The sequence below is a fragment of the Acipenser ruthenus genome, chromosome 17 (assembly GCF_902713425.1).
Source record: "Acipenser ruthenus chromosome 17, fAciRut3.2 maternal haplotype, whole genome shotgun sequence".
In the NCBI taxonomy this organism is placed as follows: Eukaryota; Metazoa; Chordata; class Actinopteri; order Acipenseriformes; family Acipenseridae; genus Acipenser; species Acipenser ruthenus.
The window spans coordinates 5,497,751-5,509,518 of record NC_081205.1 but is presented as its reverse complement, the minus strand read 5'-3'; the positions used below and the strand labels follow the sequence as shown (position 1 = coordinate 5,509,518).

The window sequence follows — 11,768 nt, the reverse complement described above, 5'->3', positions numbered from 1 at the left end:
AGTTTATTTACTAATCTTGAATACTTCCAAGGCGGAAACTGATTATTTTTTCATGGTAGCACTAGCTGGAAAGTAAGTGCAAATGTTACCATTATCTTGGCTGATGCAAACTCGGAAAGCGAATGTAAGACTTGGGGGAAACATTTCTAAGTTGACAGTGTCGCAGGTCAAGTCCTAGGAGTACTTGCTTATCGCCAATGCAGGAACAAATTATTCAGAAAATGCTTCACAGCTGCTTTTTAAACAGGGCCATGGTTATAGAAAAAAAACTACCTTGCTTTATTTGCTTATATTAAGAAAAACACCATAAAATCCTTCACTGACATTACATACTGCTGCATAATTAAAGGCGAGGCTCCAGCAACAATTTGCAGCACATGGGAAAAGACTGCATACTGAACTCTGAAATGCCTAGTCCGCAGCGTACATAATGACTATAAAGGGAACACAGTGAAGGAAATACAACCCCCCTCCCCCCCTCCGGTGTCCACCAGCGACAAACACGATTAAAACAATCTTGTTATTTTAAAGCACACAAAAGACTTCCTGATTCAACCAAAGGCCAGCAAAGAAACCAAGTTCACAATCCAATCTACTGTTCCCCCCCCCCACTTTCATTTTTACAAGGTTAGCACAATACAATGTGGTAGTTTTGTGCCGCTTTTTCAGGATGGATCTGTGTCTGCATCAGTCCCGCCACATGGAGATTGCCCCTAATGCTTCAAGTGTTATTTTAAATTCAATCTGTTCTCGTAAACCTACAAAGATGCCTTTAGCTTTGGACATTGCACTGCTGACACTAGTCATTATCTAGCAGTAAGAACTAACATTTGAATGCCTCAATTGCACTTTTAACCCTTTATAGACTGAAAAATCTATTTTTGTTTTGCTTCCCGTGGCTACAGCAGAACTTGCAGGCAGCGTTGTTTAACCTCCATCTGCTGCAGGTGCACTGTTGTTGAAGCACTATATTATTCACACCATTGGCTTAGTCATTGTGAAAAACCAAGGAACATTGACGAATTACTGTCCATGTGGTGCATTGGTTATGAATCATCCTGTATTGCAGAATACATGAGAGATTTCTTTTGCAAAGCAAAGCAATCAGTCATGTGACGAACAGCTCATTTGGGCAAGTGTGTGCTGCATATTGCGTATCATAATTCAACCCTATAATACTTAAATAGACTGCTCCCGGGCATTGGATCTATCAACACTACATCATGACATGAATTGGCACCCTACAGCCTATGCCCTACACGTCAGCATCCTTGTAGTATACTGTGTTCAGTCTTTCATGTCTTATAACCCATAATTAAAATGAAATTTTTTGGAATGCTGCAATATATTTAAAGTACATCTCAGATTAAAAATTAATATTGCGAGCAGGCTTTAGAAACAGACTATTTATTATATATTGGCATATGCTAATATATATGCTGCAATATATTCAAAGTACATTTCAGATTAAAAATTGATATTGCTAGTAGCCTTCATATATAGAATACGTATCATATATCTTGATAGCTGTACTTTACAGTCTCTGTTACCGCAGGCATCAAACCAGTAAGGATAGGAAAGGTGATTTTGATGTAAAACTGCTGAGAGTAGTCATTTGGCTCTCATTGCAATTCTGCATGCATTTTATAATTCATTGCGCAACTGGTTGTACAGAGTTGTAAAAGTGTTCCATAATATATGTAACCTGAATAAAGTGTCTTATGGGTTATGTTCGCGGGTTATGTATGATGTGTGTGATGCTCTCATTATATTTAATAGTGGTTTTGTAATATTGTAGCTGCTCTGAAGAATAGTCTTTTTCATTGCTGCGTTTACAAGAAACTGTAACCGATGCCTCCACCAGCAGGAGAATAATGTGAATGGGACCACGGCTAATAAAGCCTTTTTGTAAAAGATTCAAATACAGTTTTAAGAAATATTATGCAATATGCACTGAAAACTATAATGAGCGTATAGATAATACAAATCCAAGACAAAGTCAAGCGAGTCCCCTCCAGTTACAGCTATTTGTGATCCTGGATTTCAATAAAAAGAAAATCAATTACATGCTGCTTCCTCTGACTCCAGTTGAATCAGCCATTTAGCAGCAGGCTTTCACTTCGATTGGGATAATAGGACACAGTACAGTTTGGAATGCCAGTGAAAATGAATGGAAGAGACAGCATCCAGTATCAAAAACCGTCAAACTCGGATGCTATTTTACTGCAGTATACCGTTGTAAAAGCATGGGGTAGTAAATCACAGAGCAATGAACTACGACACACCATAGTATATTTCATAATACTGTAGTATGCACCATGGTGCACTCGAGCGTTACCATGCACATGTCCCATACGGTAAACTTCTTATGTGGTTAACATTTTTGAAATGGAATATAATACAGTATTCTACTTCAAAGTGATGAGAATGGAGCACCTCATTGCTCTGACTCACTATCAGTTTCCCCACAAGTGCTGCTGCAGATCAGCCACCACCAGTATATGATAGTGTATCTGTATTTTCAGTTCTGTGCTTTTTAATCACATTCTTATGTATTAATTCTCCACTGTTACAAAAGTCAGAAACAGAAACAGCAGACAAGCCTTCCCCCCTGTGGACAACACATGGAACACCTGGATAATATACCAGAAAGTTTTTTTTTTTTTTCACCAAACATAAAGACGCAAGTTCTTACATAGCTTATATTAAAAAAAAAACTAATTTTAAATCTACTTAAGCTCAAAACTGTGTGCATGCTGTTTTGAATAATTAGTTAAGGGAGGGAGGGTGTACCAGCCAATTTCAGATACAATTTGGTGATAAAAAATAGGTGTGTTAAATTATAGACATTTACTGACTTTTGCAACAGTGAACATTATTATTATTATTATTATTATTATTATTATTATTATTATTATTATTATTATTATTATTATTATTATTATTATTATTATTATTTATTTCTCGCTACCTTTTAAACCAAATAACAGAATCCTTCTCTGATAGTCTGGGTGTGGCTAGACTTGATCAAATCATTTCACCTCAATATTACTGTTCTGACTGTTTGAGGAAAAAATATGCACAGAAACCAGAAAGAGAGAAAAAAGGCACAGGTGCCATAAGTGTGTTTATTAAAAATCTGGATTAAAAGAAAAGTGAGTTATATACTTCACTTCAACCAAAAAGACAATCAAGTCTCACAGAAACAATGAATATACTTATGCACCTATTTTTTCCTAAAATTAAGTCTCTTGTTTAATATTCTGTCATGTGTGTTCAGTATAATTTTCTATTGTTGTTTCTGCTTAAGAATTTGTTTCCCATTCCAGACATTTCCCATGGTCACTGACTATCCAGCAACAATTTCTTCTGAAAAGACTCCTCAAGGTTGATTCTGAATTATATTAGCATTGTGCTTGGCAGAGAAGCCCACAGGTGAAGCATTGAGCGCTGAATCCTGCGTAACATGGATATGCTTCCCCCTTCTTACTTCAGAAATGTCCAGTTAGGAACAGTCCATAAGCATGGTAAATGATAATATAAGCATAAACAACGATTAGAAAGAACACAACACATTAAACAGATGAGGATAAAACGAATATAAAGTCCAGTGCATTATTACACAGACTTGTCTGCCTCTGACAGGAAGGGTTCTGCGTACCTCAGGGTTAATCTCCCCCACTCTGACTTAAGCCCAGTGAACCCCTCTTTGGTAACCGGCTGCACTAGAAACTCCAGCCAGCAGGGGTCCCCGTCGACAGCGTCAGGCACTGCAAGGTCCACCACTCTGTAGACTGAAGAGTATGCCCTGCCAATGAGGACGGCCTGCTCCTGCTCCTGCTCCGAGAGGGCCCCCGGCTCAGGGCACCTCAGCTTGCGCCAGTGCACCCGGAAGTGGCTGGCATGGTGGGCAGGGTAGGACCAGTGCAGGGCTGGCATTGAGGTACAGCTGCAGGGTGTTTCTGTCTACGACCCCCATCCCTCTCCTCCACACCACATCACTCATGCTGGGATTCTGTACCTGCTGCTGGGCAGGTGCTCTCGGCATCGAGCACCTACACAATAAACAAAGCAGATGCAAACTTTGCGCGGTTCTCAATGAATGGCAATGCCCCTCAAATCCTCTCAACTACCATCCGCCTTTTTTTTATTCAGTCTAGAGCAGAGATCAACGATTGTGCCAAATGTGTGATGTTTTAACAAGGACAATGGACTACTGAGGACTACACTGCAACACTTAACTCCTTCAAGTCTGATTCTTACCCAGGCTGCGAATGCAAAAGCAGTTGTGCCACATATTTTTTGTTTATTTTTGTATTTTTTTTTAAAGATTTGGTAAAGCAAGGTATATGGTTCACGGAAAAATGATTTCATTACGTAGCATTTTTGTTTCAAGGCACGGGTGACATAGGCAATGCAAACAGAATAATCACATTGATAAACAAAATATTTAAAAAGCAAAAATGTAATTGAACATTAGTGAAAACGCTGCATGCAACAAACTGCTGCATTTTACATTAGCCCAATTTGGTGTAACCTGCCCTATGGCCAGGAAAATGTGCACAGTGCCTGATGGGTTTTCAGTAGATTAAGTTTTACAAAGGATCAATGACTACAGATTCCACAACTGATGACTGTGCCCTATTTTAAAGGTGCAGTCCCCAAGATTTTAAATTGCAATTTCCTACCCTTCATTGCCTTCTATACCATTTCCATTGCTGCCCTTATCACCGTGAATCTCCACCCATCCTGCTTTACTGAAGCTAAGAATGCATTTCAATGCTTTTTGTTTGTATGTGGCAGAATAGTGTTTTCTTTGAAAAGTGGAGCCTTTAACTTGTGAGCCATTGGTGAATAAAATACAGTTTCATATTCACATAACTATTCTGTTGAGGGCCTGCAATTTAAATAACTCACGAGCGAATGCATTGTGATTGAGGCTCCCTCTGGTCTCCTGTTCTGCTTGTTTAGGGCAGCTTACAGAGCAAGCTTCCTTCTCTCTAACAGTGAAAGAGTCGCTGTACCTTCACCTCCCCGATCCTGAGGAGGAAATGACCTTCCTGCTCATCTGGCCGCACCTGGGAGATGTTTACAAAGTAGGCAGCCTTTCAGCTCCAGCAGAAAACACCTGAAAACGCACACCGATTAAACACAACACAAACAATTCGGCCTTTGTTTTGTAATTGCTGTAAAATTCCTTAAAAGCTAAGGCGTTTCCTAATATAGGACAAGCAGCACAGTTGCAGCACAAGCAGCACACATGTCTTCCCCAATCAGGGTCCAGGTTCCACAGCGCTGGGTGAACTGCTGCATCATACTGTCCTGCTCCGACAAGGGCTCAGGCCACACACGTCCTACTGTGCTCTATGTTGGACATTATTGTACATGTTCCACCTACTAGAACACAAGGTAACAATTTGGTATGGTTTTGAACTATTACAGTTATCTTAAATATTGCATTCATCTTTCTTTTTAGAATCACTCTTGTATTGAGACTTTTTAAATCCTAGAAGTTTAAAACACACCTGTTGTCCCCAATTGAGCTCTCAGAAACATGTCTAAGTTCTAAGTACATCACAGACTGTAACCTTTAACCTGCCCCATGCAATCAAGTCTTGAGTTTTAAAAAGTCACCAGGATGTGATGACAGATACAGAAAATGGTAAGGTGAATGCATTAGTTAATACAACTCTTATAAAAACCTGAAGGTCCCCAATGATGAATAACACTGTGCCCACCTGGTATTTCTGTAAGACTCACCTCTTCAAACAGCACCTGTAGAACTCCTCTGTTTGTATCCTGGGACACTATCACCCTTCATTTAAATGTGCTTTATTTTGCTCTTATCTGCCCCCTATTTTACTGCATTTAATCCTGTACTTCAAAATACTGTAATCTGCCAAGTGTTTAACCTGTAGTACTTTGTATTTAATCACATCCTGATGTAACTAGCACTATGTAATCATATCCTGATGTAACTATCACTATTATCTGCTGTATTATTGAATTGTGGTTTGTCACACTTGTACTTTGCTTGAACAAAAGTTATTGTATTTCTTGCTCTTATTGTATTACTTGTATTGTAACACTTGAAATGTATTTGCTTACGATTGTAAGTCGCCCTGGATAAGGGCGTCTGCTAAGAAATAAATAATAATAATAATAAAAATAATAATAATAATAATAATAATAATAATAATAATAATAATAATAATAATAATAATAATAATAATAATGTCCTCAAACGAACAGAAGGGGGCGTGATGGGTCTTAAGTTCCAGGTCAACTTTCACATCAGACACTCCTTCCAATTTATAAATAAAGGAGATGAAGATTTTGGGAGGTGCCAGAACACGAACAGAAAACAACCTGTTAAAATATAACATTACTTACCACTTAATTCTTAAGCTCTCTCTCTTGTGGATTCCACAATGTATTTCTGCATGAGGACCAACAGTAAAACCACACAGTGTACTGCACAATTTAGCAGTCCCTTAGTGATTACATACACATAGTGAAAATAGATAAATGGCACATCATCATCAAGGCAGTAAATCACAGAAAAGGGAGGCAGGGATCACCCCTTCCACCAATGAGGAGCTGCCTCCATTCCAGGCATCCTCCGGGCACCCTCGGGTCCACACCCAGCCGTTCTCCACAGCCTCTGGCCTCATGTCTACAAAGAGAGGTTGGAGTTCCTGCGCACTCAAGTTGAACCAGTTCTTCACTTCCTGCGCACTCAAGTTGAACCAGTTCTTCACTTCCTACGCACTCAAGTTGAACCAGTTCTTCACTTCCTCTACCTATAGGAAACGGGGGCACATTTTTTTTAAATAGTTTGTTGTGCTGTTTCTTGACATTGCAAGGTAATGTAAGAGCTTTATCCCCTTAAGTCACGATTTTTTTATTACATTTTTAGAAATTTGGAAATAGTTTGTGTGAACTCTAGAAGTTGAACTCTGAAAAAAACATTATGCATTATAACATAGATAGGAAACTTGACATAGCACATTTATAGACACAGTGTCTGCAGGGAATATTAGAGTTTCTGGTCCTTATTATTACATAAGGAAACCTGTATTTTAGTTGCTTAAAAGCCGTTATGGCTCAACGCAAATGGATATGTGTATCTTTAAAAAGACTAAAAGAATGGCACAAAGCCAGACAGCTACACAGACAGGCAATCCTCATTACTTTTCCCTTGGAGTACATGTGCTTTCCAAAGCCCTGGCAGAAGGAAGCGATGAAGGGAAGCACGCACACACTGTGAGTCGGCAGGTATTCAAACAGCAGACTCCAGAATCTGAAAATAATCCCGCTTCTCATTACTTGATTGGGAGCTTTCTAACTTTTACAGAAAAAGTGCAATGCAGTATATTATGTAATGTTCTTATCTAACTGATTTCTTTATTTTCATATGAAGCAGTATTACTTATTCAATATAATAACTTACTGGCAGTTGCCCAGGGATCTCTCTTTGTTGGCTCAGTGTTTTTTTTTATAACATTTAAAATGTACAATACAAATCTAAGTACACAATAAAGAAAAATGCAAACTACAAGGTTTTGTTTGGTCTTGACTGCACGCAGCAATCTCGCTTAATACAACCTAATGCTCTCACATCCCATGCCTTTGAAAACTCAGCAGCACGTTTTGCTTACATCTGCTTTATACTGTAAACACTTTACAAATCCAAATGGCTGCAGTGTCACCCCTTTGATATGTGCAATGTGTTATGATTGCATTGCAATGTAATGCCGTTGGGGCTGTTAATTACATTATTTTGAGGGCCACCAAGAAAAAAAAAGATCTGAATAATAAAATGCTGACACATTAAAAAGGTTTAAAAGCCACATTCTGAACACGATTTTTAAGACACACATTCAAGTTGTTTTTTTCTACAGGAATCTTTTTTCTTCTTTCAAAAAAAATAGGAGTAAATAGGAGTAAGGGACAGACATGCCTTTCTCTTTGAATTCCTTGTCCCCAATAAAAAAGTCGCCACAAGCACATATCAAGTGTGCCACGTAGCACACAGTTACTGTCGATCAAGTTTCCCTTTCAAACATTTTGTTCAATCGCTGGCAACACACAATTGCACGAATGTAGCATCTGAACCCATTTAAAAGTTGAATGGGGGTTTTGTCTTCACATTTCTACCTTGAAAGATTGAATTTCCTGTAGCATCTGGGTTCAGTACAAACCTTGTTGGTGTCAAACTTCCCTCCAATGACGGCCCCTCGTGCAAACACGTCAACCCCCACATAGACATCCGCCAGCCGCTTGGGAGCCAGGATACCGTTCGCTCAAGATGGTCCTCCATCCAGCTGTAGTTAGTGAAGAATCCGTCGCAGGAGTCAAAAAACACACTGGAAGGAAAATGTTCAGCCTTTAGCATGTAAATGCACCTGAAGAACCAAAGCAGTCTGACATTGAAGGAACTGTGAGAGGTGTTTGCTTGCCTTGTTTGAGAAATTAGCCCTGAACTATGACCTAAATGGACAGAAAAAATGCCTCAGATATGATGTGTCCTCCATTGCGTTTCATCTCTGTCGGACACAGAGCCAGAATGCCATTGCTAAATCTCCTGTAATTTTACTTGTTGTATATTTAATCATGTATATTTATACACTTGATATCTAGGATATGTGAATGGTTAACATAAGGTTATGCAACATTTAAAAAAAAACCGTATGGTGATGCCACACTTCTCTCCTTCCTTCCATGTTCTTTTCATTCTGTTAGTTTTGCCATTTGAGCTCGCCGGTTTCCAGCACACTGTCGTACCTGATGATCAGGCTCTCTGGGACACCTTGGTGCATCCGATACGTCAGGTAGTGCAAGACAGAGGGCGTGTTCTTCACAGCGCTCTCCTGCAGACACAATGACAGGCACCCAGTACAATTTATTCCATCTTTCTTCTAATAATAATCAATCAGGGTAAAGGGGTTTCTGATTGGGGATGGGATGTGGACAGACAAGTAGACGATGACATTTCATATTGTTGTGTAACTTACACTTAGCTTGCTCTCAATGTTTATCAGTCGAAGCTGTAATACTGGGCAATCTGAACCAGTTTATCTGCTACGGCGCCTTAATGATGACTCTCCTGCCAGGAACGACTCAGAGATCTTAGCTCCATCTGTCCACTCTGTGATGAAAGTGCCTGAAACGAGACAAACATGAAGATTCAACTGGATAAACCGATGAGCGAGTTCCATCATGATGTGATGAGCAGATCTCAAGGCATAGCCAGATAAATCACACTATTATATAGGGGCTGACATACCATGACCTGCATTCACAGCATGTTGAATAACTTCTTGTATCAAACGCCCATGTAAAGTTTCACAGAATTCAGGACGACTGGTTTTGAACTCAATAATCACAGTCCAGAACTCATGACTATCCATAGCAAAATGTCATAATAGTTGAAAGGCTAACAGGAAATGTTACCAAGCCATGTTTATTTGTATCTGTTTCAAATCAGATCAGTTTCACTCGTCAGTTAGTCTCATACCAGGTGGTTTTATTTCTCACCGAGGACAGAGACGCCGTGCCTGTGCGAGAAGCAGGTTGTAAACCTGCAGGTGAACTACTAAACAAACGTTTGTGAATTAAATTGAAACAGATCGCATTCCTCAATATGCTTTCAAACAGTGCCACCTATTGACTGAAATGTATAGTGCCACTCTATATTGACAGAGCACTAAAACCTCCATCCATAGGCAATTACATTACATTATATAAACTAAAGAGTTATTGCAAAAAAAATTTAAAAAGCGTTGAAATTTGAAGAAGAAAATACGAACACACACTGCCTCCCTTTTAAAATTATATGAATAATAATAGTACAGTACATAGTACTGGGTGCAAGATGAACATTTTTCTAAGCTGCCGAAGGTCCTTAAAAATTGACATTTTTAAATGATGGGTCTTTCAAAGGGTGTTTTCATCTACACAAAATAAGAAATTAAATAGTAAGCAATCCTCACGGTTCCTTTATTACTGATACTATTGTGCTGGGAATGTCGCCAGTGTACTGTGATTTGCATCTATAGTGGTTTTAGGAGGGTTTTATTGCTGTTGGTGATGTTCTTTCACAGACATGATTACAGCTTGTTTTATTTGTTATAATATTCTCAGCACTCACCCTGCAATGGAAACGTCTTAAATTGAACCAGCTGAGAAAGGGTCTTATACTGGAGAAAAAAAAGGTATATTAACTAAATCCAAAAGTATTGGAAGCCATGAGTGCAAAAAAAAAAAAAAAATTTAAAAAAATCAAATACGTATTCTGCACTTAAGAAACTAACTGCAAATACCACGACCTTACACAAGATGGCACCAAAGCTCCACTGCACCGAACCAGACAGTAACTGACTTTATTTAAACAGAAATATTCCAGGCAGTGTCAATCTTTAATAAAAGGGCATCCCATTCTGCTAATGGGTTTTGCTAATCAGGGATGTTTGCAAATAGACTGCAGCATGCCAATGTAAACTGTACCTTTCTAGCATTACTGAGGTCAGCAGGAGCAAGCTGTTGCTCAGTCTTAAATCACCAGAGCTATCTCTGCTTTCCTATTACAGGAACTTGTCACAATAGTTAATCTGTACGTCAGTGCCCACAAACCTGGGGTGTGACTGCAAGTAGTGACAGGATGCACAAAGTTCACCCAAATTAGTAAATTCAATACGTAATAATAAGCAGTTTTCATTTGTGTCATTTTACTCTCAGTAAAAAATTCAATAATGCCTCAATCCAGTTAAGATCACAAGAGCAGTAATTATAAGCAGTAATATTATTTCCCTATTATTACTTTAAAATATTTTAATTCCTAAATTATAGCTTTTGTCACTACTTTTTCTTTCATCGGTAGCGTGAAAACAAAACCATAACCCTGGAGGTTAATTTAATTTCAGGGGGTTTGCATATCGAACAGCTTTTATTTCGTTTAATTCACATTGCCTGGTGTATCATGTGTTTTTCAAAAGTATGTATTGTGGCTAGCTAGCTACCAGCCTGCTGCAGCCACCTGTCAAGTCTAACTTACCTGCTTTTTTCAGTTCGTTGTACCTTGGCCAGGTCTGTTCGTTTCACCCTGCCCCCATTTTCATCCCTCTCTCTTTTTGTCTCTCCTGCAACAGCCTCTCTTGTGTCCAGTTCCCTTTCCCTGCCTCCCTACATTTTAAAAGTCAGCCTGTTTATGTTACTGTATCATTAAGCAGAACACCCACACTTACAGTAGACGGTACTTATTTCCCAGTTAGCGATGAGTGGTTCATTTTGTTTCACAGAGTGGGTGTTTTCAAGGTCATGGCTTCTTTTTTTTTGGTCACGTGAAAGAGGTCTTGGAGAAGATTGTTGCGGACTCGTCCGAACTACAAGCGGAGTCTTAAGAAACACAGTGGTGCGTTGACCATGAAAAAGAAATACGTTAGTCCAATACTATTGTACTCTATATTGGGATCTTACCTGCTCAGTGAGTAACCTCACGTTTATTTAGGTGTTTTTGCACATGAACTTCCTCCCCTCTTGAACCCTTCCTACTCGGTTACTGTAAACTGCTCCCTTATTGTCTGTTCTACTTGCAGCAGCAGGAGGTTATGATAGCAATATGCAAGCTCGGATTCAATCCAGGAAGCACAACAGTAATTTTATCCAAAAAAAAAGAATACAAACAAAACACACCCTCACAAAAACACTTGCATTAATGACAACTGAATTGAAGGTGAAAATCGTTATCAAATGTTAAAATTTGCACT

The 11,768-nt window shown here is 39.0% G+C and overlaps 1 protein-coding gene and 1 long non-coding RNA gene across 3 annotated transcripts; both read right to left on the bottom strand.

Annotated features, from left to right (window-relative positions):
* Positions 1-3,095: 3,095 nt before the first annotated feature.
* LOC131697924 (cytosolic endo-beta-N-acetylglucosaminidase-like) lies at positions 3,096-4,032 on the bottom strand. Its single transcript, XM_058989875.1, has one exon. The coding sequence runs from the start codon at positions 3,937-3,939 to the stop codon at positions 3,619-3,621; it is 321 nt and encodes a 106-aa protein (XP_058845858.1). The 5' UTR covers positions 3,940-4,032; the 3' UTR covers positions 3,096-3,618.
* Positions 4,033-4,048: 16 nt separating this feature from the next.
* On the bottom strand, positions 4,049-11,343 carry LOC117423611 (uncharacterized). 2 transcript variants are annotated; one of them, XR_009307550.1, is made up of 6 exons: positions 11,057-11,343; positions 9,018-9,166; positions 8,788-8,873; positions 8,205-8,369; positions 6,394-6,803; positions 4,049-5,128 (listed from the first exon to the last, which is right to left on the bottom strand). It is a non-coding gene; the product is annotated as an uncharacterized LOC117423611 (long non-coding RNA). The 2 variants fall into 2 exon arrangements; XR_009307549.1 differs by having other exon boundaries at positions 4,049-6,803.
* Positions 11,344-11,768: the final 425 nt, after the last annotated feature.